The sequence below is a fragment of the Amphiura filiformis genome, chromosome 10, assembly GCF_039555335.1.
Source record: "Amphiura filiformis chromosome 10, Afil_fr2py, whole genome shotgun sequence".
NCBI classification, from domain to species: domain Eukaryota; kingdom Metazoa; phylum Echinodermata; class Ophiuroidea; order Amphilepidida; family Amphiuridae; genus Amphiura; species Amphiura filiformis.
The window spans coordinates 38,260,701-38,288,354 of record NC_092637.1 but is presented as its reverse complement, the minus strand read 5'-3'; the positions used below and the strand labels follow the sequence as shown (position 1 = coordinate 38,288,354).

Sequence of the window (27,654 nt, the reverse complement as noted above, 5' to 3'; positions counted from 1 at the left end):
GTCTCCTTCGTCCTATGTTTTAATAATAAATAAATAAATAAATAAATAACGAAAGAGAGATGGGCACTCCGTCATGTAAAAAAAAAGGTTCGACTCCTTGACCTTTAAAAACAAGGCTATGAGGGGACATTGTCTATACACCTATCCGACTTCGCCATTACTGCGGTGTCCCCGATGTAAAACTGCGGTGTCCCGAGGTCGGGGGTTCCATCCATTATTTATTTTGTGCTATATAGTATTGTACCCGGGAATTGTACACAACAGTGATATTCAATACACAATCATGCGTATTGAATTACGAATTAAATCTCCCGCTCTGGTACATCTGTGTTGCCGTCAATAGAGGGCCAAATACAGTAAACGCTTCTCGGATTGGTGTATAGGGAGAAATAATAGCTTCCCCTTTACGTTACCCACCTAAATTTTAACGACTTAGCGGACTACGTTTCTTCTTATTTAACGTTTAAGATAGAGGGGGACACTCCCTCTAAACTGTAATTGAAGCACTTAAGGCTTAGTCTTGTGGTGTTTTAGTACACTATTTGGCATTACAAACGGTAGAAATTTGAGAAAATTTAGGGCGTCGCTCTAGAGCAAATCATTTATTATGGCTTTAAGCGGAAGGTGTAAAGCCCTTGTATTTTCCAAAATTAATTGAAACCCTCTCTTTTAACTTTTCCTGGGTCCTCTCTTTTAAAACAGGACCTTTTCACCTTGGGATTTGGTTGTAAGGAGGGTATTGTTCTCTTTTTATGTTCTTTAATATCCTTTATATCATGATGTTTTTTATATATATGGTCGAATCCAACCAAAAGTGTCCACGGGCCAAAAATAAAAGTCCGAAATAAAAATGTCTCCACAATTTTTTTCCTTTTGCCCATTGATTGATGACATATTGGCCTTATAGGAACCAAAAGTGCCATTACTAATCTTGAAAAATAAATCCAGGACGTGTGATAGTAAATGTGATATCAAAACCCAATGTTACCTACGAATACCACTAGGATGCTTTCACTATCGCAATACTAATCAACCTAAAACAAATGGAATATTCTCATTAACGCCTTTTTCGTGTAATGTAGACCACAGGGTGTCAGGAAAATGCTAGCTCAACCAGAAAATATTTGTTTTTATTTTTATAACGCGATCAATATGACCTTAGTCAATTTATGCTAGTTTATTTTTGAAAATGAAGTTTAGGTCAGTTTCTGTATTTTATTTATCAAATGAGTATGAATCAATTTACACATTGTATAAGAACGAGTAGGATATATGTTTTCAAGAATATTAGGAATTATAAGCATACACCTAACGCTTTATACAATGAAAAGGTGAACAAACCCGGGTATTCGTAGGTAACATGAGCGATTTAACAATATCTATATTGAGTTTAGAGGTTTAAAGTTTGCTATTATGGTAATGAATTAATAAAATGGTAGTTTTTAGATCTCTTTCAGATGGTACGTCCAAATGAATAAATGCTATTACCTTAGATCAAAAATTTTTGATGCTTTTAGCAAAATTTTGACCACTTCATTTTGATATACAAGTAGTTAATCAGCAATTTTACATAATAAATAATTGTTGAATGAATCCGTATATGGGTAATAATAGTGTCCTGGGGTACCGCTTAAAGTTTTTGACAATTAATTTCCATTGGTAGCGACACTTCATTACACATGTCATGTATTATGCTGTATTCGTAAGTAACATTTCAGTATTTGTAGGTAAGAATTAGACTTTTGGTGGATATCCCAATCAAAACTTCATTTTATAAAGCACTTTGAATGTATCATTTTCTTTATGTGCGTTTATTGATACTTTAGACCCTATCATGTATTAATAATGTCGGTTCACATCGGTTGAAAGAGTATTGAAGTAAGAAACAAAGGCACTAAAGTGACTTTAATTTGCTTAATTGCACACAACTCGCTTAAAACCGTTATTGCAGACTTGTGAAGTCCATCTTGGAGTCAGTTACGTCTTGTGGCCTTTCGTTTGAGGGCAACTACAATTAGCTTTATACCAGGGTCCATCATTATGTTGTCTAGATCATGAGACAATGAGAACAGTCGTTTTTTTCCATGGTATTCGTAGGTAACCTTAGCGAAAACGTCAAAAGTTACCTTCGAATAAATCAATTTGGACACAAATTACTCAGACACCAGAAGGTCGGTAAACATTTAAAATGAAGCACACATAACAGTTGACAAATCCAAGTATGTATCCCCTTCTAATCTTCTTTGAATCTGATTTTTCTTTCAAATGAGCAGACCGTCGTCTATTTCAGTACATATTTTTCAACAATTAAGCCGTATTCAGTTTTGCATGGTGGGCATGTATGTGAATTCGCAACTTTCATTGACATATGATTTGATAGCAAACATACAGGCCTTCGTTATGTACCAATATGGGCATTGGCATGAATGGCGGTGTTTCACAATACTGTCATGATGTCAAATTGTATTCGTAGGTAACATTCGGTTAACGAAATTTACCTACGAATACTTGCTTTATTGTTGACATCTCAGAAATATTTAAACGCAGGCTATTGAAACTTGGTAGAAATAAAGAGTGTATTACCCTGCACCTATTGCTTAACTATTGTTTACTATTCTCTCACTTTGTGGAAATGACACAGCTTTTAACATGTATTCGGAGGTAATGCATATTTTTTACCAAACCTACCTTTGTGCCATTTAGAATTTCTGGCAGCTAAACACAATAATAAAGATGCCTGAATGCAATGCATTTCAGTATTGGACATATCAAAGCTTGTATCAATTGCGCATTTATTAGTGATTTCCATTTTTAAAGATATATCTAGTGCTATGAAAAATTGTATTCGTAGGTAATGTAAAAAATACCACTCAAAAAATGATCATAAAAAATTCATAATTATGTACAAATATGTGAAAAATTGAACAGGCAATCTTTGAATACACGCCTTTCAGGAAATCAATTTAGATTCAATCCAATGACTTCTTTTCATAACTGATTTAGACGTTTTTAAAAATACTTTAAGAAATATTTTGAAAAAATGGTTAAAAATAGCATGTTTCGGGGTCTCTGTGTCTAAGTTTTTCACAGAAGGGGGTCTTATTATATATGGCGCGAAGCGTATGATCAAGGCGAATAAACACAATACAAAAATGAATGCCGATTGATTAATACTTTTAAGTTATGGCCCTGAACATGCCGTGTACACTTTTCGTTGGATTCGACCATATATATATCTGTGAGCTGCACAGCAGTTCAGCTTTTAGGTGCGAGTGTGTTTGAATAAACCATGAATAATAATAAATAATAATAAAATATCATTTATAAAACGTACCAGAACTATAGTATTATTGACTTACGTGGAAGTATTGAAAACACATGCCCTTGCAACTATTTGAGTCGTAAGTATAGTTCTGATATTCATTATACCACTTATTGGTCGCATCAACGCCACCCTGAGGTAACTTTAAAGTGCCACCGGCAGCATATTGGTTTTGGTTGGATCGATCGTGTCCCCTTCTACAAGCTGCAGCCCATTGTTCAGCCGCATTAGCCTCATTGTCATCCCAATACTAGATAATTTAAAACGAAGATAAACGATTTTTTTTATCCATGGTGAACTTCATTGGGGCAGCTACATTCTAAAAACTCCGTGATGTCAAACACCGACAAAGTGTTCCAGGAGGACCACACCCACGGATGTTGATTTATAGTGTCTTCTGCTTAATATTTTTAAGGTTTACACTCTTTGGTGTTAACTGCTAATTTGCCTCTGTTTGGTGTTCATTTGACACTTTCCCAGTGTTCTAAGTGTAACATTTGATTTAATATTGTAACAGCATGTATTTTCAGATTATAAATAACTTTGATCTGTAAGCAGTCCAGCAAAGTGCAGTGTTTTTTTTTTTAATACAAAGGTTTTTTTGCAGAGACAGCCGGTCGTGTTAACATGGTTAATATACATTTAGCCATTGAATGGTGGGTAACTTGATTGCCAGCCTCATCCCCCTACTTTTCCCATTTACAATGCAGATTTTGGTATCAGGTGAAAGCTCATATTTTCTTATTAACATGTTGAAATTAGACATTCCAAATCGGTATATTTCCGGAGAAATCATCAAAAAAACTGTCGAATTAGCCTCGACTGTGGTATACTAATTCAATAGTTGTTTGATGATATCTTCGGAAATACAATGATTTGGAACTCCTAATTTCAATATGTTAATGAGATCTCTCATTTGATATCAATTTATTAAATGATCATGATGATTATCATTAATAAAATCACTGTAGACTACCAGAATCCCGCTGTGTAAATGTCAGTAATTACATTAAGAATTAGTCACATTTAAAAGGAACATTTACATTTACGCAAAAATATTCTTGAGTAAAAAACAATATTAAATTTTAAAAACTAGATAAAATATCTAAGACCCATTTTTTTTCTTTTAAATTTTGACCAACACTCACCAAGAAATGGTTTAGAAATGCTAAATTTAGCTAAAATATTATATAAAATATCTGATTTTCGCGCACATTTCAAATATTTTGGGTGAAGATAATTCAAAGATTCTTGTAAACAAATCCAAAATTGGGTTAATGTTAATTAACTGACCAATTCCTGCACCTCGAAGGCTGCTTCCGGTTTTTTTGATTTGTTTACAATAATGTTTGAATAATCTGATTTATTGACAATCCTGATGAACTTATTTGCGGGTATTTGAAGTTGATCAAAATTAAAATCGGGTCCTAGATATTTTATCGATCAAAATTAAAATCGGGTCCTAGATATTTTTATCTAGTTCTTAAAAATTAATATTTTCTTTACTCAAGAATTTTTTTGTTATGTTTTCCCAAAAACAATTTGGTAAAAAAAAAAACCCTGGTATTGTGTTTTTCTCATTTTTTTGCCCAAATGTGACATCACTGGTGAATTTTTCCAAGTCTCTGTGATTGTAATCATAATTATATATACTTTCATATACTTTAGACCAACAGTTTAGCAATTATGAATGATGCTCCATAATATTCCAGGATTAAGACCACCATTAAGAGGTTGGATGTCATTGTCAGTATCCAGCCTCTTAACTTCAGCCAATTCCTTGTGGCCACAACAGAACACTAACGACTTTATCCAAGAAAACCATCAGTTTAGATCAAGATGCAAGATACTTGTGGTCACTAAATATGAAAAACTTATGATCTTGTTGATTCAAATTGCTATTGTATTGTAAGCTTGATTGCTACATGTTTGTACTGATTTTAGTAAATATGTTTTGGCTTTGTTTCTGGTAGTATTTTTGCATTTTGTATAGGAGGTCAACATTTGAGGTTTTGCTTAGGCTAGGTTAAGCTTATTGTCTTTCATTTTACCTCCCCATCTTATTGTATTTTGTTATTTTCTATTTTGTATATTTTTTAATGATGGAAATAAAATAACTATGAACTATGATCTATGAAATGTATGGGTCAGTATAGATTATTATTTTCTTTGTTCGCTCACAACATCAAGGATGTTATTTAGTTTAATATATTCGTTTCGAGGTAGACCAACGAATAAACACACTAGAAAGGATAGACTAAACAAAGTACAAAAGATTTACCATGTACTCCATATCTTCTGCTGATGGTGACACCTGACCCCTTAACTCATTATGTCTGTTTAATATGGCATCCTTCTCAGCCTTGGTTAAAGTCACTATCTTACCAGTAGTCTGTCTTTTCACGACTTCGGCGTCACCATTAGTAATATCTATCATTCACACACAATCAAAATCGGTACAGAAAACACATGGGTACATAATGTTATAATCTTTATACTATAATTTATTATAAGTCGTGTTCACACGGTCGGACATAAGTGAGTTATTACCGGTAATAAGCGACTTATAACCGGTAATAGTGACTTATTACCGGTGATAAGTGACTTTTACGTCTCTTATTACCGGTAATTATTCCGACCGTGTGAAGTAGACAATAAATTACGACATAATAACTCGCATTGTTAACTTTTGTTTGTTTGATCATAGAAGTAATAAAACAGAGGTTGCACAAACGTGCTATGTAATCTTAATCTAATTCAATCACGAAAAGCACATTAAATGAAGTTACTTGCCACTCCATTCATTTAGAAAGGTGTGTTGTGCCCAAGTAGCATGTATTCGCCGCAGAAGTGATGATGTAACAGGATTAACTACCATAGCAATAGATGAATACAATTTTTGAATTATATCGTCTTTAAATTTGTCATGAAATTTATCAGTCCTCTAAGTAAATTGTGTAAATCTAATGATATGTACTTAAAGTGTATGTAGCTGGGATAAAAAGCCGTCCATCATAAGAAAATTTTGACCTTCCATATTAAAGATATAGATTATCCCATCAAAATGTATTATTTACTAAGTTTACTTTGAGGACTGTTAAGTATCAAAAATATAAAAATATCAAAGTTTAATAATTTGCCATACAATTTATATCATATCGTGAATTTTTGATATCATAAGGACATTCTGGATATTCAGAATGCAATTCGATATATCTGATGTGTTCTCAGGTCCCACAAAAGATACTGTGCAAACGTTGTTACCGGTTTCCTAAATTTTATCGCATCATTCAAATACATTGGATGGAGTTGCTTATCGATTCATTGGTACTTTACTCTAACACCGAAGTCAATATTGTGTGATTTTCTTTAACTACTTATAAAATCAACAATTCATGTCGGGAACCAGATACCATTATATCTGATTTGAAGATTGATATCCTTTTCAAACGAGGACATGAATGCAAACACACAGACAAAATACGGCGCCATAGTGCAAGATCACGTGAGGTGTCACATGTTTTGTGACTTCAAATACTGACAATCACTGCTGCCTGACGGGATTAAAGTTAAAAAAACCAACAAAATAATACAAAAACCGTAAAGTTAGTGCTATCCTCCTGTAAATACCAGACACAGTTACGATGCAAATTCGGTAGGGGTAAAGGAGTATTTTAGGGTGATCTCGTGCTACTCTCTCGTGCACACTAGTGCAGGAGACCTTGATCATCCGGAAGTATTTGATAAGTATTTGATATTTTAGAACTTTATCTAGCGAATTGTATATTAAAATGTCGTAAAATCCCGTCTACAAGCATATAGTGTTTTTTATGAAAGCTAAATTAAATCGAACCAAGCGTAAATATACCAATACAATAGATTGGTCTTAAAATAATACTTGTTTGTATATGCTTGGATCCGTAATTTATTTGCTCAAACTCCATAATGGCGCTTGAATTAATGTAGCTTTCATCAGAAGCACTCTATATGCTTGTAGACGAGGTTTTACGGTAGGTGAAAATGCTGGAGGGCTTCTCACAGCAGTGCATGAAATAGCACGACAGTTTTTGTTATATATTTAGAGACTGTGCAATAATTATGAGGCCCCCTGGGGTAAAATGGCTCGCCAAAATCGCTTGCCCACCCCTCTCGGCCCGCCAAAAATCGTCGCTCTCCTCTCGGCCTGCAAAATATTCCTTGCCCCCTCCCCCCTCCTTTGCACATGCCAAATTTTTGAGATCCCAATTTACAAACTTTGCACATTTAAGCGTTTCCGTATTGTTTTTAGAGCGTTTTATTTAAAAGGCGCCCCATGAATGCGTGCCAAAAATTGCCTGCTCCCTCCAGTTCGCCAAAAATGCCCCCCCCAGTTTTACCCTCCCACCAGAGAGAGAGAGAGAGAGAGAGAAAGAGATGTTTGAGTGGTTTTTATTAGCTAAGTTGCTCCTTACTTTTAGTATACATCCGGGGTATACATATATAGTATTACTAGTAACATACCTAATAAATCTGGTACTCCAGTTTTGACACCCAATTTCTGTTCAAACTCCTGAAAATGAAAAAAAAGAAAACAAAGATAGAGAGAGTGTCTCGAAAGTCATTTACCCATAATAACCCGCGTAAAAAGTGATGGATTATTCGATTGTATTCAATCAATCAATCAATCAAATTTATTTCCATCAAAATTAAAACATACAAATAACAAAACATGATAAAAACGATGGAGGAGACACAACTAGAAGGAGAAGCATGTAAAATGTTGTGCCCCTTAAAAGAAGGGCCTAAATATATAAACACAGATACACAAAATGAAAAACAAATACCTCACACTCACCCGCACACCCCACCACAAAAATGTCATAGGCAAGTAATAAAAGGTATACACATTATACAATTAAGTATAATAAATTTATTCATATCAAATTCAGTAGTATCAACCAAATGTTACCATATCAATGAATAAACTGATGTGTATCTGATGTGTTCTCAGGTCCCACAATAAATAGCATACACACAGCTGGACGAGTCAACTACGCGAACCGCACTTTGCGTATAGCGTAACTGATGCGCGCTTTTGTCAATTTACGCGGGCATAATTTGGTCAATTTCATTGACTCGAGCAGTAAAACAACTCCAATAATTCTGGATATTTGTGAATACTTTTTGTGTTGCGGATTGATCATTTTTCTTGTAGCTCTCTGTCTGTTTCTAAACTTTTGATGATTTCTCGAGTGCAGAACAAAGTGATTCAACCATTAAAACAATGTTTTCCATGCATTATCGAGGGCAGGATGTCAATGTTGTGAACAAGTTTGATTTAGACTCATTTTACCTAAATTGTCACATCTCAAAGACGCAAAATGCCAACAACACCATCTTTGAGGCAAACATACTCAAAGACAATGCCTTTGAAGAAATTGTGACCCTTGATTATATAAAAACTCATAAAAAAGGGGTATAAGTTGGGTTGCGTTTTGTTGGGACACCATGTATTCCTGTTTTGGTGTCCAATAAAAAAGGTTGTACCACGTAATAAAATTTAATCTACATAGCTCAGAAAATTTATGAAATCCAAAAATATTTACTAGTATCATAACCAAAAGTATTGGTAAAATGAATTTATGGACATTCTGGGTATATTGAAATATTACTTGGTTATTATGTATCTATAATAAACGGATCCAAAAAAGTAAGGTCCTAAATACATTTCGGTATAATCCAAAAACGTCTTGATCAATTCTCAAGTTAACAAGTGAACGGGGTTTTGTTGTATCTTTTTATTATATTCACTGAGAAAAATACAGCCATTTATAAAATTATAAACTTTTCTATAGGCTTTTTATGCATCACTTATGGTTTCAGACCTCTTTTACTTAAAGCAAATGAATCAAAATATATTCAGCAATTAATATGTCCCTATTATTATCTAAATAAGTTTTGATTGATTGATTTTTATACATTTCAAACATGTGTTATGGTTCACTGAGACATCATATAGCCATTTGTGAAATTTTACACATAAACAAAAAGTTGAATTTTCTACATTGGCTTTTTGTATGCATTAATAAGCGTAAATTTAACAATATTTTTCATTGTAATTAAATTTATTAGGAAGAACAACTGTAACTTCAATGATATTGATAAATCTTTTGTTCATTGATTAATTTAACCAATGGACTAATATGTTTTTGGTTAAATCTTTTATGCTTGATCCCAATACACTTATTCTATTGGTCACTTCTTGAACGGTTCATTTATATGGGTGGCCGTTATCAAGACTCAACTTGTTACAAGCGGACAAGTGAGGGACAACACCACCTTAAAGGATTTTGCAGCAAATCCTGCAGCATGTGGGGGAACCAGCTTGATCAACAGCAGAGAAAAACAATGCTTGGAAGACATCTCACATGAAGGAAGACCTATACATTATTGAAAGGCATTAATAAACTGCGGCATTCATTTTAATTATTCACTGAACTATAAAAACTGTTTTTGATGTGTGACACCTAAATCAGAAAAAACCTTAAATTAAATTAAATTAAAGATGCTTCTTTTTGATTAAATTACTCACTTAAAACTGTCAAACACATGTTGAAGCATAAAAAGCCTATGTAGAAAAATGCAACTCTTTTTTGGCCGGAAATTTAATAAGATAACAAAAAGTAGCAACAAAAACCCGCTCATTTGATGCATAACTAATCAGTCTATGTTTCAAACTTTACAACAAGATAATTGATCAAGCTGTTTTTGAATTATACCAAAATGTCTTAGGGGGACTTTCCCCGCTGGACTTGCTTTTATGGAACCGTTTAGTAACTTGAGTTGATGGTCCGGATGACTGGGAAACAAACTTGCCTATTTAAATTCAGATTTGAATTAATAACAGAAAACAAGTCGAACAAACAAAAAACAAAGTAATTACCTCAGACTGTGGAACGGCTGCGGAAGTCAAAGAAGTCAAAGCCAAGAGAAACAAACCGATTGCTGCCATGATTTGGGTCCTCGTTGCACAGCTCACGAAACGATGCCAAAATGGTTCCAATAGAGAATGATGAAGCTAATAAATGGGTGATGGATTTATAGACAACAAATTGTACATATCTCTCTTCTCCGTTGTAATTGTGCACTAGGTGGTGGTTTATAATTCAGAAAGTTAATGGAATTATAATCCATTCCATGTTTTTAAAATCATTTTCGACCTGACCTAGTTGCACAGACATGATCTATAAATGAAAAATGTAATGCTTTTAGTTTTGCGTATAAGCTGGCAACTAACCCCAAAGTGGTGCCCCTATAACAGGGGCGTAGCCAGCTTTCTTGGTGGGGAGGGGGGCAAACCCCCCAAAAAAAAAAAAAACAAAAGCTCGTCTACCCTTAATGCAACTAATAACATTTTCCACTATTGGAGATATTTTGGTGGCTGTCTGATCATATACAAGGTGTCCCATAAAAAAGTTACATGTAGAAAATGAACCGCATTTTGTGATGGTAGAACAAAACAATGTGATTTTTTCAGATATTATTTATATATTTATCCTTCTTATATTTGTTTGCTATAGGTTTCATTTCCGTATCTTAAAAGCAACTTAACTTATGAGCCTAAGATGACAGGGGTGCCCCGAGTGGCTAACCATCAAAATATCGCACAACAAAAGTTGAACATAAGCACACCTTTGTTTGAGATCTTTTCTTTATTATCTTTTATGTTTCTCTTATTTTTCATTATTGAACTTATTGCACAAAAGGAACATATTGCAAAATTAAATATTGTACACTGAAAATAAATCAGTTTTGCTTCTTGACTCTTGTTGGTAAAAATTAAGGAAGATGGTCATTAAAGAAGAACACGTTTTTGGTGAAAGCAGTTCTGCACGCTGTATCTCCTGTTATTAACATAGTGAAATAAATAACAATCTTTTGCATTTAGACCTTGCTTGGATTTTGTTGACTTGAAATCGCTGCTGTTTGTTTTTACATTTTTGACTGAAATAGAACTGAACAAGTTTTATTCTTTGTTTATCAAAATAGCCTACTAAATCTGCCATGCTATGGCTCGGCCTACTCAAGTGCCCCGCCAAAATGCACGGTGGCGATAATGAACTTCGTGTTGCATTATGTCACGTAGAGCTTGGTCAGGAATGCCTGGAATGCGGGCTAAGTACGTAAGTTGTGAACTTGACATTCACAGGGGTACTAGTAGAGGGTACATAGATTATGTCATGAAAAGGATATTTATATTTGTTAACATTAATTTAGATAATTTTCAAAAATCTACATGTAACCTTTTTTTGGGACACCCGGTACCACGGAACAGAAGAAGAACTAAAGACAGGGATTAACTATCTTAACGTAATTCTTCTTTCCCTGTATATTGATTATATTAAGAATAACGATTAAGCATTATTAAGTTAATCTCGTGCGCTAGTTTGAAATGTTTGAATGTTTCTATGTTCCAGTGCATGATGCGTAAGCCATTTTCCTTGTTTATATGATTATATTAGGCTGGTGGGTAAACATCATTAATTGATCTCGTACACTGGTATGTAATTTGTGTTGTTTGTACTGTTTACCCTGACTGCTAATATTCATAAGTACTAGACTTAAATCATGTTTATCAGGGACAGTCTGTGTAGCTCAGTGGTTAGAGCGCTCGCCCCGCAAGCGAGAGGTTCGGGGTTCAAGTCCCCGCACAGGCAGGTACGTTTGGATGCAGGTCAACTGTGCCACATGTGTACAAAAGGCAGACATACCAAGGCCAGAACCCTTGTGTTATGGGAATGTATGTAAGCATCCTCTGATATTGAATAAAAACTTATTGGTAAAACTTTTTGTACTGGTATGTTTTACCAGGGACCATACACGGTCCCTGGTTTTACCAGAAAGTAAAACTCAAGTAAAACTTTTTGTACTGGTATGTTTTACCAGGGACCATACACGATCCCTGGTTTTACCAGAAAGTGCCTTGTTTTTATATTTTACTAATTCAGTTAGAATGGCATTTACATATAGATGACTATAACTTTTACTGGTAGGCCTATGTTTTACCAGAAAATTATTATTTTGTTTCTAAAGTTGACTAAAGTTAGAATGTCATCTGTAAAATACATTACAAACATATGACACAGGGGCGGGGTCAAATATATTTTGGCGGGCCGAGAGGGGGTAAACTATTTTTGGCAGGCTTGCAATTTTTGGTGAGCGGTTTGGAAATTTTACCCCCGGGTGGGGGAGGCTTATAATTATTGCACAGCCCCTAAGATTTGTTGTGCACTGCAAAAACTGCAGAATACATGATGCGCCTGACAGTGTTTAGAATGTGTTCTAGATGTGTTCCAAGTCCGGGTTATTATCAGGACACTAGAACACATCCAGAACACGTTGACATATAATGGCTATTTTGGGAACACTTTCTTAACATATCCAGAAAGAGTGAACACCGGTGAGTTCTAACCCAACAATTGTAGAACACTGTAGAACATTATGCAGAACATATTAATACTAGTATATAATGTAACTTAAGCACAACTTGTTCTAAGAATAATTTAAACAATTTGTCAAAGAATATTGCATAATAATAAACATCTTAACTAGATCACCATTTTCTCTATTTTGTAATGTGACTTTTTCTAACCTAACTAAATAGATACATAAAATATATAAACTTTGAAAGTGCATAATAACTTTGTTGCTATTTTTTAACCTAGTTTCTAACCTAGTTACAGCTCGATGATGTCAAGTTTAACGGAATTATAATGTTAATCAAAATGCAAATATGCATGAAAACTGTGCAACGCTGCATAAAATGCACACATGCGCCTATAAATTCATAAGATTATAATCTCTGTAAAATATTAAACAGAAAAAGAAAATGTTGATTGGATTTATTTCAAAGGGTATGTTTTAATTGAATCATAATTTTTTAACCTAGTTGCAGCTCGACGAAAGTACTACACATACAATCTGTGCAAAGTTGTATAGAATACACATAGATGCCTAAAATTTCATACAATTCGTTCAGTACAATGTAAAAGACTCAAAATGGGATAAGATTTATGTATCTTTCGCAACATTAGTGACGCAAAGGTGTACACATAAGATATCTGCAAATTGAAACATTCCGCAACGTTGCATAAACGTTTTATTACAAAAGATTAAACACATTACTCATAAACTTCTGCAAATAGTATCATTCCATGATCATAACTTGATGATCTTGTTTTATATTATGTTTCCATCTGAAGTTGAGAATTGTTGACGCACATTTTTTTGAACACCCCCTAAACGAGTTTTACCCTACCAGCAAATGAAGCCCCTTAATAAGTTCATGTAATATAGAATTTACCCCTAATGAGTTTTTGGCTAGTAAAAATGCAACATTTTTGTACTCGTAATTTACCAAAAATTTGAAAAGGTACCCTAAACAAGTTGTTCAGTTTCAGAAAACTACCCTTATTCTTGAAAATCAGTGTTTTTAGACCCTAAATGCGTCACTCGCGTAACTTGCCTTGCCTTAAAAAAACACCCCTTTTTACTTGTTTTTTTGGTCACGCATGCGTACAAAGAATTTATGTGAGTGCCCCCCCCCCGGGCCTTTTTGAGAGGAGGGTTTTTTTTAACCCCCGATGAAATGGCAGACATCGATTTAAGCGTACCCGAATTAACACAAATAAGTTGCTTGCCATATTTTACGCAAACTAAATGAGTATTATATTTCCCAAATAGACCCAGTCTATGATATCCATTTCATGTGCGCTACAAGATCAAAAAGCCTGGGGTGGATTATAATTCCATTAACTTTTGAATTATAAACCACCACCTGCACAATAATTCGAAGAAAAGAGACACACGCTACATGTTATCTATATATCCACTCCACCGTCTATAAGCTTCATCATTCTCTATTGGAACCACGTTGACATCGTTACAACCGCTTCCACCGGGGACACAAATCATGACAGCAATCGGTTTCGTTCTCTTGGCTTTGACTTCCGCAGCCGTTCTGTTCTCACAGTCTAACTCCATAGAAAATGAGGTAATTATTTTGTTTTTGTTTGCTCGTTTGTTTTTGTTTTTGTTGTTTTAAAGGTGGACATGTTTGTCCCCAGTCATCAGGGTCGTCAATTAGTTAGTTACTACCATAGTAAGGAGATGGTAAGCCAGTAACATTCCAGAGTGTTCCACATACTTTTACTTACTTGGTTAACTCCAGTAAAACTTTTTAGATTTTAAAACATCTTACAGCTATGTAAAGTAATGTTTATTGAACACAAAACATGACAGACAGCCCAGCAAACACACAAACGTTTTTAAAACGTTTTAAACAAGTTATATTTTGGGTTTTGGTTTAGGTAAAAACGTTTTGAGGTCATGAAAACGTTTTAAAACGTTTTTTTAATGAAAACACACTACAACAATATTTTAAAAATGTTTAGCGGAATGTCATGTAAACTATTTTTACAAACATTTTTGGCCAATTATTTTGTCAACACTTAAATAATGTTAAAATATTTGCACCCAAGCAGCAAACAGAAATGTTCTTAAAATGTTTTTTACAAAACATTTTAATGAAATTTAAATGTAGGGTCGTGAAAACATTTTAAAAACGTGATTGTAAATACTTGGACAAACATTTTTTTTTCAAAATTTTTTTTAAACTCCAAAATAACATTTTGTTTAGAATGATTTGTACCAAGTTTTCAAAAATGTTTTTGGAATGTTATTAAAACGTTTTTATACCCTTTATATTACCCGACATTTAAATGTTTTCTGTAAAACATTTGTGTTTGCTGTGCAGTAAATTACCAACAAATGTTAATTAATGTCATGAAAACGTTTTATACCATTAATGTACCCTTTATATAACCCGACATTTAAACGTTTTCTGACAACCATTTGCGTTGTGTTTGCTGGGAGGGTGTCCCAATAAAACGCAATCCAACTTAAACTGCATTGTCTTTGAATTGGTTTGACGCAAAAGTGGTTTATTTGGCATCTTGCGTCGTAGAGATTTCGGTAAAATGAGTTGTGTTATTGATCAGATGACTGAATCCCTTTGTTCTGTTCTAAAACTACTTTATACAATTGACCCATTAGGGAGAATGAATTTGGAGAAAACCTTCTGATAATTACAAACACTCGCTGAGCAGTAAGACCTTCCCTCTAAGCTTTTAATCCGATAAGCTGATTATCTATTTGTTTTCATGAATTGGAAGACATTCTTTGATGTATTACTGGGCTCAATCATCTGAAATTACTGGAGCGTGAGCCACCTAGGCTGGTGGCTCAGCATAGTATTTTATTAACAGAAGGTTTTCTCCAAATTCATTTCCTAATGCATATCTTCTCTTGTAGACCACCGATTTTTATTGAAATAAAGCTTATGATGTAGCTTACACAATTACAATAGCTTACTGACGACCAATTAAAATTCAATACAATCAATAAGTGACATGTTTGCTTAATACTATTGTCTATATTGTATAATTGTTTTTGTTGCAACCTTTATACTTCATGTTCAACATCTTTTTTGTTACTGCGAGGACGGTCAATAATATGGTGTACCAGGTGTTGCTCGCATCACGCAAACTTATCGTACGTGTTGCGTCCAACTGCAAGTATGCCGTAATAAGTTGAAAGAGGTATTTTGATGGACCAAATCTGGAAAATGTTGTGTTTTGGCAAATGATCAAATTTTTTCCAATAACTGGAAACTTGAAATATTTTGTTTGTGCAGATAAACAAATATAATAGGGTCGATTTGACACCCAATATGTAATCAAACATCAGATTTACCAGATTTTAATTACATTTAGTATTAAATAAATTATAATTCAATTTTACAACGGCAAGCGGAATGTTTGGTGTTCAAGTCCCCGTACTCAGGCAGGTATGACCGGTTTTTTTTTCTCTGGTTTATCTGCCAATGCATATTATGGTTCCATTGTAATTTCATGTTAAATTGCAGTAATGTGCGACGCGTTCTTCTTTCCCCTGAGTTATGACAAATAAAATAAATAAATGACTTCCGAGACACCCTCTATCTTTGTTTTTCTCACTTTATTTTTCATTTTCAGGAGTTTGAACAGAAATGGGGTGTCAAAAATGTAGTACCTGATGTATTAGGTATGTTTACTAGAGTAAATGATACACCGTAATAAAAAAAAACAATATAGGCATACTAAAGTAAGGGGCAACTCAACTAACAAAAACATTCTAATATCTCGCTCCATCGTTATCACTCTCCTCCTCTATCACTACTTCGCCCATCCCACCCTCCTCTTTCCATCTCCCCCTACTCTATCTCTCCCCTCACTCCTCTCTCTCCTCTCTCTCTTCTCACCATATCAATCAAATTGTAATAACATGCACAGGTTTAGAGTTGCGGGTTAAATAAGTGAGGACTTTCTTAATGTGTTGTGTTTATTTTGAATGTGTGTGAATGATAGGTGACGGCGAAGACGTGAAAAGACAGGCAACTGGTACGATAGTGCATTTCACCCAGGCTGAGAAGGATGCTATATTAAACAGACATAATGAGTTAAGGGGCCAGGTTTCACCACCAGCACAAGATATGAAGTACATGGTAAATATTTACTTTACTTTGTTTAGTTCAACTTGTCTTGTTTGTTTATTCACTTGTTTACCTCGAATCGTTCAACTCTCTAACTAACATCGCTGATGCTGTAAGCGAACAATGCACATACTATTATGAATAGGGCCTTATGCAGACTGTGTCACCAAAATTATTATACATTCGGATTTTTTTTACAACTAAATACATCTTGGCGTAAAATAAGTGATGCGTCGGCTGTACAAGGAATTTTATTCGGTGTGATTGGGAGATATTACTGTGCACCAAATGTAATATACCATGTCGTTTTTCACTTGGTTCAGTCTGTGTGTTTTGAGCCGAGTCTACTACATGTATACCTATACCGAACAGCCAGTTTGAGCAAGAGACATAGTCATGATAGTGGAAATGTTGAAATTGTTGCCATAAAAGTTGTAATTATTTTTATGCATGTACGTTGTCTCAATTCCCTATTTTGATTTAGCATAACCACAATCACACTCGTTGATTCCTGCCATCCCACTTGCCTTTTAAGGGGCCTTAAAAGGCCCCTGATTCTGCCATATTACTTTATTGAAAGTTGTATGGTGCCACGGGCGTTACGGGATCACACCACTAAATCAAGTTCCTATTCTTTTGTGTGTCAAAAGGTACCCAAGAAATCGTCATTTTCTCATGGTTATAGCGTCATTTTCCAAAAGTTTATGATATACCGTAAAACCCCGTCTACAAGCATATAGAGTGCTTCTAATGAAAGCTACATTAATCCAGGCGCCATTATGGAGTTTGAGCAAATAAATTACGGATCCAAGCATATACAAACAAGTATTATTTTAAGACCAATCTATTGCATTGGTATATTTACGCTTGCTTCGAATTAATTTAGCTTTCATAAAAAACACTATATATGCTTGTAGACGGGGTTTTACGGTATTGTACCCTAGAACCAGCATTGTTTTGGTAGTTGAGCGGCTCGATTTTTCGCAGTGGTGCATCGGATATGATGTAAACCATACCAAACTCTACAGCTCAGCGACTTTATGTTGTGACATCAGTTGGTCCATGGAACCAAAAAAAACCTTCATGAAATTTCAGAATTGTAGTATTTTCATCTTTTTATGTTCAGATGATGAGAAAAACATCCCCAGAGCACAACTATTACCAAAAAATTGGCATATCAGCCTTCATTTCAAACTTTTCTTTCCAATTTAATGTACCCGGTATTGACAGCGAATGGAAACACTGGTTCTTATTTCTCCACTCAGATAGGGTTGGACCCGATTTAATGGTGTGATCTCTTACCCTGAAGTGGATGTACCCTATTTAATCGGTGACTGTGGCCCACAGTCTGTGGGCAAAGGAATATAAAAATTGCACCCTAGCTTTAAGATAATAGTGTACCATATGACTTCACTACCTGCCCGAATGAATTCACCGTTATTGTATGAATCTATTTTCATTTGTCTTCGTTTCAAATTATCTAGTATTGGGATGACAACGAGGCTAATGAGGCTGAACAATGGGCGGCAGCTTGTACAGCTGGACACAATCGAGGCGGCCAAAATATGTGGGGCAATAGTGGAAGCTTGGGCTCACCTCCGGGTGGCGTTCGTGCAACTAATGGTTGGCACTTTGAATACAATTGGTATAATCATGACGCAAATAGTTGCTCGGCGATATGTGGTCACTACACTCAAGTAAGTCAATGATACTATATAGTTCTGGTACTATAAAACGGTATTTTAATTTGAAAAGTATAAGGGTTTTACCCTTCCAGCTTAAGATTAAAGACACTCTCAGTGATACGCTAAATTAGAAAAAAATCGCATTTTTGCAAAGAGTATAACTTATTCTACCATACCCTAATAAAGGTAAGCGGGAACATTAAGATGCGATTTCCAAACGCCGTAATTGTACGACGGTCTCTCTATTCAAAATCACAATAATTAGGCATTAATAATGAAGATCCTGCACGTACGAACAACGTAGAAAATGCACAATAATGGTTGTTTCTACATATTAAAGACAGTGAAGAGTATTGAATTAACGAAGGAAAGTCTTACTTGTTCAGTATGCTTCGACTATATTTATAAATACGTATTTCTATATACGCACGTACCCACCTCCGCGCTGCCATAACAGCTTGTAGGCAGCTGGTCTCGAAATGACCTTCTACATAGCGGGTGGTCTTCCTGTACCTTTGAACGCAAAGGTGGTAAACAACTCGAGACTGTGCATCAAAATTGTCTTTTTAATTCAACTTCCTCTTCAATGGCATGAGGATTTAGTCACGCTTGTGTGAAAATTTGACTTCATACATGTCTTCATACTTAAAGATTGTTCATTGAAATGCGTGTGCGATCGGCCATATAATTATAAAAAAGAGATTGCGATTTGCCTCTTTTAAAAAATACAAACGCAGGGCGAACGTTGAAATTGACATTTATGTATGGCGCCACGAAGCGACGGCACATGCAACGCGGCTAATTTATACCACGAAAAAAAAACATTTTGAAAATAAAATGATATGCATGTAGTGGTCCTTAATCTACCGACATATTAGGTTTTTTTTTGCAATAGTAACATTTTGGAATCACTGATAAACAATTCGTCGGCTTCATTCCATGAAATGAGATGTGCCCGCTTTAAGGGTAGACGAGGTATTGTTGGTCGAAGCAACCTAAAAATCGATTTTCATTATCTAGATCAATATATTAGTGAAAATTAACACCTTGATGTTTTGCAAAAGTTCATTCTACAAATCGTATACTTTGCAAACTTGCTTAATTTATTGTTGTTAATTAGTTATGAACGTTTTACAAAAGTGTTGTTGTTTCAGCCCTCTTTACAACGTAACTCAAGAACCGCAGTACCTATAAAAGTATATCTGTGACATTTTAATTCTTCTACAGGCTTGCTATGAATTGAGCAATGCAATTTTTGCCAAAGCTCACTACCATTCGTAAGATGCTGTAAACTACCAAATCACAACAGTTTAAAATAATTAATAACCTTAAGAAAAGGGACTATAAGGTTAAATACCACTAATTAATGCAGTCTTTTTAGATGCTATGCAAACAAGTAGTTACTCGTCGTATTTCCATGTATCGCCCAGGTCTATTAGTGGTATTTAACCTATGCACAAAAGTGCTCCAATCTCGGGTAAAATGCCATGAATGGAAACATTGACATTTGTAATACATGTTTTTACAAGAAAATTTCTGGAAAGATCAATGATTTTCAGACACCCTGTATGATGACTGTTTCGCTGTTTTTGCTTCAATCTAGGACTATATTTGGAGATTCGTATCTGTAGCCTGTCCTCGCACGATCAGATCAGATTAAAATTTATTTAGGGTTGGTGTTCCGATTTAGGCTGGCAGATTAGTGTTAGAATTGTTGATTAGGGTCTGGTTCACATTAGGATTAGGGTTTTATAGGGCTAGGCTCGTGGATAGGGATAGAGATACGTTTAGGTCCGAGGATTAGATATGGGTTAGACTTATAGATCAAGTTAGGGTTCCGGCTTGAGTTATATAGAGTGAGGCCGGCCATACAGGATGCTGTAGAGGCCCATAGACAACGTGTACCATACTGCAGTTACTATCCGTTTTCCTATACACAATACACAGTGCTCTCACCATTGACGCGCGACCTTTACAAATAGTGTATGTTAGAAGTATATGCATTTGCCTAGTTAACATCACTGTGTGAAAAATAACCGGCCAATATTTAAAGTATTCTCCAAACTTCTAGCAAATATATTTCTCTAACATGACCTAAAATTACAGCTAGGTTAGATGTTCAGAAATAGTCGCACTTTCGTAAAATATGAGTGAGGGCAAGGCATAGCTAGCTCATAGCTAGCCAACTCCCCGTGTTAAATGAATGGAGATTTGACCGAAAATATTGGTAACGGACCGCTCAGTTCTGAAGGATGCCACAAAAAACGGTACAAGCTACATTTAAAGTATTCTATGAAATTCTAGAAAATATAGTTTTGTAACATGTCCTAAATTTTTAGCTAATTTAGGTGTATGGAAATAGTCGCACTTTTGTGTTTTAGGAAGGATATGTAAACGACAGATAAGACCAAAAATATGAAGAAATTATTTCCAAACCGTGTTAAGTCAACAATCATTATGTTGCTCATTTTCAAGAATGCTGGTTAACAAAAAGCAGACCATTGTCTCATTTCGTGAACAAAGGTCCACATACCATTGTTTCCTTGCGTTTCCTTTATAATCGGTTACCCAACTGAAGCTATAATACCAGCTCATTGCGATACCGCACATATAAAACAGACACATGTGCACAACCAGAGAAGATCTGATTTAATCAGTTGAGCTGTTTTCAATGAGTGTTATCTTGGTTTAATAGCTTTTAATGGGGTTTAAGTCCTGCAACGGTCGTGGCGAATTCTACTGTAGACATGACTGCATCATGCACAAAGACTAGATTTTATTTTACACGTGACTATAGCCCTTGCGTGCACCTTAAAGCTTAAGCAAAATGCCTAGCCTAGGCATATACTGTATTTACACGAATATGTACGATATTTAGGGCAAGGAAATCACCAATAAAATGTGAAATTGAGTCTAATTAACAATGTGGCATCTCTATAAGATCATCAACATTGATTTTTCATCATCATTAAGCTTTCAATTTGTATACGCAAGCAAGCGAAGGGTGTTGAATTTAGAAGCCCATAAATCATAGAAACAAGCCGTAAACTCAATACTAATGCCACAAGTCCCCCCCCCCCCGTTACTACCTCATCGGGTTCTAAAAACATACCTTAGTAGTCGAAGAAGATGTACACTTTTTGCCAGGGCAAATACAGTTAAATATTGAGAAATGTAAGCAAACAATAGCTAGAAAAGTCTCCATGACGAATATCAGATCCATAGAATTCAGTGTTTCTATAGGTTAAATACCACTAATTATGTATTACACGGGTTTCAATGGGAAAATGGCTAATTTCGGGTGGAATTTTCTCATATTCAGAACTCTCATAGTAAAATGCCAATAATATTAGGTGAAACTATATGATTTAGATGCCAAATGATCAAAAACTCAACATAGGTTGATCTGAGACTTTTCGTGTTTTAACGCACTGAACCGTAAACACCTTAAAATGGCAGTGCGCCCTCGAAGCTGATAGTTACAATATGCTAGGGCGAATATTTACTAAAAACCGAAGCCGTGCGTATGAATTTTGGTACTATTACAACAAAAATGTTATATAATGAGCTATGCTATGAGGCTATATAACTTGATCAATTTCAAAAACCTATTTTGTTTTGGTTACGAGTCAGGTGAGCTGGTAAGCTGGATGGTTATATCAGAGAGTATATATTCTTGAGAGGGCACTCTATTCACGTGGTTTCTTTTCCAACGCTAAAAGATCACGAATTTTGGTGGTTTGCAAATGAAAAGTGTCCGCACTATCGATTGATTACGTAACTGTTATGAATAATTTATTAGGTTTTTCAATGCAATCGCCTCGACCCATTAATACATATTATCTGTATCATCAAAGTACTTGAAATAGCAATCCGGTGAGTTCACTGAACTACGCCCTAATACTGATGGAGTTTTAATGGCGTTTAATGGCGCTAATCCTCTCCATACACAGATGAACAAATACAATAGATGAAGGTCAACACGTATGACCTCCTATGTGACATGTTATATGTGATGTACAAAAACCTGAATATCATAAAGATCAGTATTCGTTTGTGCATATGAACTGCACATTTACATTGCTAAATATTACTCATTATATATAATGACAAATATTGGTATTGTGACAATACGGTATATACATTGTAGGCCTATATGAAAACGACTAATATATCCTACTATCATGGCATCAGGTCAATGTTCATCATATCCCGTATGTTTCTTAAAATTCATTCATATTTGAGACAAATTGCTGTGCCAATTTTATTGGTGCACAAGTAGATCCGTGTTTTTTTAATTTTCATTTCCTTTTAATGAAAGAATTAAGGTTTTCCACTGCACGGGGGCCACAAGGGTGATACTAATTTTAATGCTATATTTTCAAAACGAATACGTGCTCCCGGTTGGCTCTATAGCGATTTCACAGAAAAGGTATTTCTAGTGCAATGCAGCGTCGGACTCTAGCTGAGAGCGTAGCCTAAGTCATTCCGGACTCCAAAAAGGGCTCTCCATTCACAAATGAACAAACACAAAGGAGGGTAGTCTCCTCCGTGACCAGCTTGATTTCGATGGAGCGGAACCAAATTGGCTGCGGAGGAGACGGGTCATTTTTCCATGCAAATTTTCCAGTGTCAGCCGCCTGGTTATATACTCGATAACAAACAATTATTATGCAAATAAGAAATACATTGACCATGTTGAGCTATTACAATCTTAATAAAAAGTATTCGGATTCCTTTATAAAGGTTGTGTGGTCGACGACAAACAAGGTTGGATGTGGTGCAGCGTTTTGCCCCAAAGTTGTAGACAGTTATACGGGTAAGACGCACAGCAATTGGTGGATCGTGATTTGTAATTATTCACCAGGGTAAGTATGTACAATGCGTTGTACACTTAAAGAATGAAGGTACCAGCTATTTCACCCCTGTATATCATAAACAAACAAAGACAAATATTTCATAATTGAAACCAGCAGCCAATAAGAGCATCTTTTAGCTCAAATTTAAGACCTCATGCGTTGAAATGATTAGAACACAAACGTGCTAATTTTGATTTCGTTTCTTTTGCAGGTGTCAGATCACCATTTCTTTTCCTCAAACAATTTCAACAAATGAGGTCATAAATGTAGTTGATCAGCGCCAGGAAGCCGCTCTCACTTTACTTGATTTTTCGGCTGCGTTAGATTTGATTGATCATGACATCATGCTGCAGCGACTGCGTTAGCGCTATGGTATTAAAGGCACTGCGTTTAAATTATGTCATCCTATCTCAAGGGCCGTACTCAGTGCATAGATGTTTACGATGTCACCTCTGATGAATTCTTACTTCATGAGGGTGTACCTCAGGGCTCCGTACTGGGTCCACTCATATTTACCATGTATACTGCCCCACTAGGTGACATCATTTCATCCTATGGGTTGAGTTACATGATTTATGCTGATGACCACACAGTTGTATATAGTTCTCGATCCATCCAAGCGTAGTGAGAGTATTGATATAATTGAACGGTGTGTTTCAGATATGCAAGGGCAGTTACCAATAAGCTAATGCTGAATGATTCAAAAACTTAGGTTATTCATCTGTCATCTCAATTTGTTAAGATCCTGCCACTATCACTACTTACCATTGGTAATGTAGCTATAGATCCATCGACCTCAGCTCGATATATTGGTGTTGTGATTGATAGTGCACTTAAAATGAAAGATCATGTGAAAGCTTTAACAAGATAGGCCTCTTTTGCTATCTACAAGATTGGTAGGATCTGCAAGTATCTTGATAGTACACACGTTTGTCACTTCGTGATTAGACTGCTGCAACATTCTTCTCTTTGGCCTTCCAAAACATGAGATCGCCAAATTGCAGCGCATTCAGAATTCTGCTGCGCGCCTGGTCTTTCGTGTAAAATATCGTGACCACATGAAGCCAGTTTTATACGATCTCTACTGGCTTCCAACTGAGCAGCGTATCGTGTAGAAGGTGCTTCTGGTTACTTTAAAGGCCTCGCATGATCTAGTCCGTTGTATTTAAAAGAATTGGTTAATATATATCAATCCACCCCGTTCACTACGTTCTGCTACACCGAATTTGTTGAGTGTCCCAAAGCGCAACACAAAGTTTTATGGCGAGAGTGCTTTTTGTAATGCAGTTCCAGTCTTGTGGAATTACTTGCCTATACAAATTAGATCTGCAGATTCCATCAATCATTTTAAGAGTACCGTAGAATTTCGTCTACAAGCATATCCCGGAAGACGAAAGACACGAAAGGCAAATACCCTTCACAAACATATTACAATCGATTGCTCTTACAATAATACGTGTTTGTACAACCGCCTATATTAGTAATATAGTTGTTCAAACTCCAAATAATGTTTTTGTGGCGAGTGTCTGCCTCTCGTCTCTTTCGTCGAAAAACCTCGTTTAGAGGCATATGCTTGTAGACAAGGTTTTACGGTATTTAAAAAACTCACCTTTCCTTAAACTTTTAAATTTGTACTTTACCTTTTAACCTATTCTCATCTCAGCTGCTTCTGAGTTTTATCTGGGTATCGGTTGTATATTATTTGATATTGTTGTAATTTATTTGTGCAATTAATCTTTGTAGTTTTGGTGTTTTTAATATATTTTAAAGGGCATTGAGATGTTGTATGCAATGGGCTATATAAAAAAAAAAAATAATAATATTTATAATAATTATTATTATTATTATTATTATTATTATTATTATTATTATTATTATTATTATTATTATTATTATTATTATTATTATTATTAAATCAGAGCTAACGAGTATATGTATTGTACTTGCTTTAAATTTGACATATGTGATGCGATCAAGCAAAATCAGTCGGAACTCGGCAATAATAAATGTTCAGTTTCCTATAGGATAGTAAAAAGCATTTATAAAGCTGAATTTTTCATAAGACCCCATTGAAATTGAACAACCAGTTCCAAAGATATGAGCAATTAAGAGTTTCCAAAACAAAAGGAAACAAAAGGAAAAATTTCCTTTGTTTGGCTATATCTCAAAATCAATATTTCCGAGTTCCGACTGATTTAGCTTGATCGCATCACATATTTGTGTTTATTAGAATATAAAGGGGTGAACATAACTGGTACCTTAATTATTTTGTGCACTGTGTATGGATCAAAGAGATTAGAGCCAGATTATTCCGCTATGCTTCCGTTACACTTCGATTTAAATTGTGTGATTGCGTTGTGTGAAGAATGCGTCGTACTGATAATTCCCGAAGAAAAAAGGTTGTTCTACGGGAGGATCTACTTTCAAGTAGGATCGGACGGACTGATTTTTAGGTGGGTGATGCCACCCCTGTTACCCCGGTGTCGCCATTCCTGACCTGTGGGGAAGACATGAAACTTGCTGAAATGACCCTTTTAGTAGAAACCCAATATCACCCAGAGGGCGAGTTTATGGATATGTGCAAAACTCATATTCACTACCACAAGGAAGAAAGTATGTATAAGTGTGATATGACCAACATAATTGTTGAAATTCTCACAAGGAGATTTCCCGGAAGGATAATTTACAATTTATGAGATGAGATCATTAAGAGACCTCGAATTAATACTAGTATAAGACTGTATAGATGTCGGTGTAGATGTCGATGGACGCCGTATTGAGGTGGGAAGAAGAGGGTCGGGGTGTGTGGGTGGGTGGGGGGGTGGAGGTGTTTGTGGTTGGGGTGGGGGTGAGGCGCGTAGGTAGGGGTGGGGTGTGTCTGGTGTAAGCTTTAAATGGACAATGACAAAATCAAATTAGACCAAAATCGGTAAAATATTTTCATTTTGGTTATCATGAGTGGATTCATCATTATCAATTATGATTAAACGGTAATACATTTCCAAGGTTCTAACGACAATTCAATTGTTCTGGTTACGGGTCAGTGAGCTAGTGAGTTGGATGGGTTATTATAATCGTTAAGGAACAATTATGCAAATAAGAAATATATTAGGATATTACAAATTATTTACAAATAAAAAAAAGGGAATTATTTGTGTAAATTTCAAAACAAACCTCCCACCAGTATTGGTCTTAAGGCTTTTATTAAAATAAATAGAGAAACAGAGTATTTCATTGCTAGAAAGAAGAACAAACTCTCTTGTCACTTTCGTTAATAGACATTTGACATCTAATTTTCTGTTTTATCTTGTATTGTTTAGGATGTAATGTGTAACTGTATAATATATTTTGGGACTGATTTGTTATTTTTATCATGTTATTGTAACTTAGAATGTTTGGGTAGTGTGATTGGATAGCTATGCATTTTTAATTTTGGCTGCCTTTCTGTGATTTGTTGTTGATTTTCTTGTTAATTTGTTTGCTGAAATGAATAAAAATTTATAAACATTGAAAAAAAAAGGGGGGGGTGGATGCGTTTGTGCGTACGGAGGGATGTGTGAGTATGATGTGTACTACCACGGAGAAGTAAATAAATAATAAGGGAACTTAAATTTCACAAATTATAATGTAATTTAGGTTTCATTGAAAGTGAATGACGTCAAATTGGTTCCAACATTTAGGGGCAATAACGGGCGAAGACCATACACGAAGGGACCAAGCTGTGAAGGGTGTGAACCTGGAGAGAGTGCCTGGTGTTTTGAAAACAAATGCAGTAAGTATATTTCAATAAAAACAAGTGGTCATGAATCCGTCACTGTCGATATCATTTGGCTTTATATATATGACGTTTTGTCGTCGCAGTAAAAGATATTTATATAAATCGGAGCTAATTCCAGAACTTGTTTTATTCCTAACGTATAGCCTACATATGGTATAAGCTCGCTGACAACCATTGTCAGACTGAGGGATTTATTACATGATGATTTCAAGTGTTTTTTTAAAACAAAGCTTATATATCAATCCGTCGATCATTAATGAGGTCGATCAGCTCAATGTGTTATGATCACCTCGTAGATTCTTGCACATTGCGTCCTACGAGACATTTCAGCCATACGCAAAGTCTGCTAATAATTATTTCAATCGTATATGAACAAATATCTGATCCCGAGATTTTATTAAAAATCATAGATTTTTTCACAAATACAGTACCTAAAGTCT

General features: G+C 35.2%; 2 protein-coding genes and 1 non-coding gene across 3 annotated transcripts in view; 2 read left to right on the top strand and 1 right to left on the bottom strand.

Annotated features, from left to right (window-relative positions):
* LOC140161840 (GLIPR1-like protein 1) overlaps positions 1 to 27,654 on the bottom strand; it is a 157,314-nt gene that overhangs the window by 10,301 nt on the left and 119,359 nt on the right. The gene's annotated exons all lie outside the window — the stretch shown is intronic.
* Positions 11,946 to 12,018, top strand: Trnaa-cgc (transfer RNA alanine (anticodon CGC)). Its single transcript has one exon. It is a non-coding gene; the product is annotated as a tRNA-Ala (tRNA).
* Positions 14,197 to 27,300, top strand: LOC140163264 (GLIPR1-like protein 1). Its single transcript, XM_072186662.1, has 6 exons — positions 14,197 to 14,354; positions 16,396 to 16,444; positions 16,768 to 16,904; positions 18,377 to 18,589; positions 23,324 to 23,445; positions 27,117 to 27,300. Exons 1-6 carry the CDS (start codon positions 14,274 to 14,276, stop codon positions 27,298 to 27,300), a joined length of 786 nt encoding a protein of 261 aa, XP_072042763.1. The 5' UTR covers positions 14,197 to 14,273.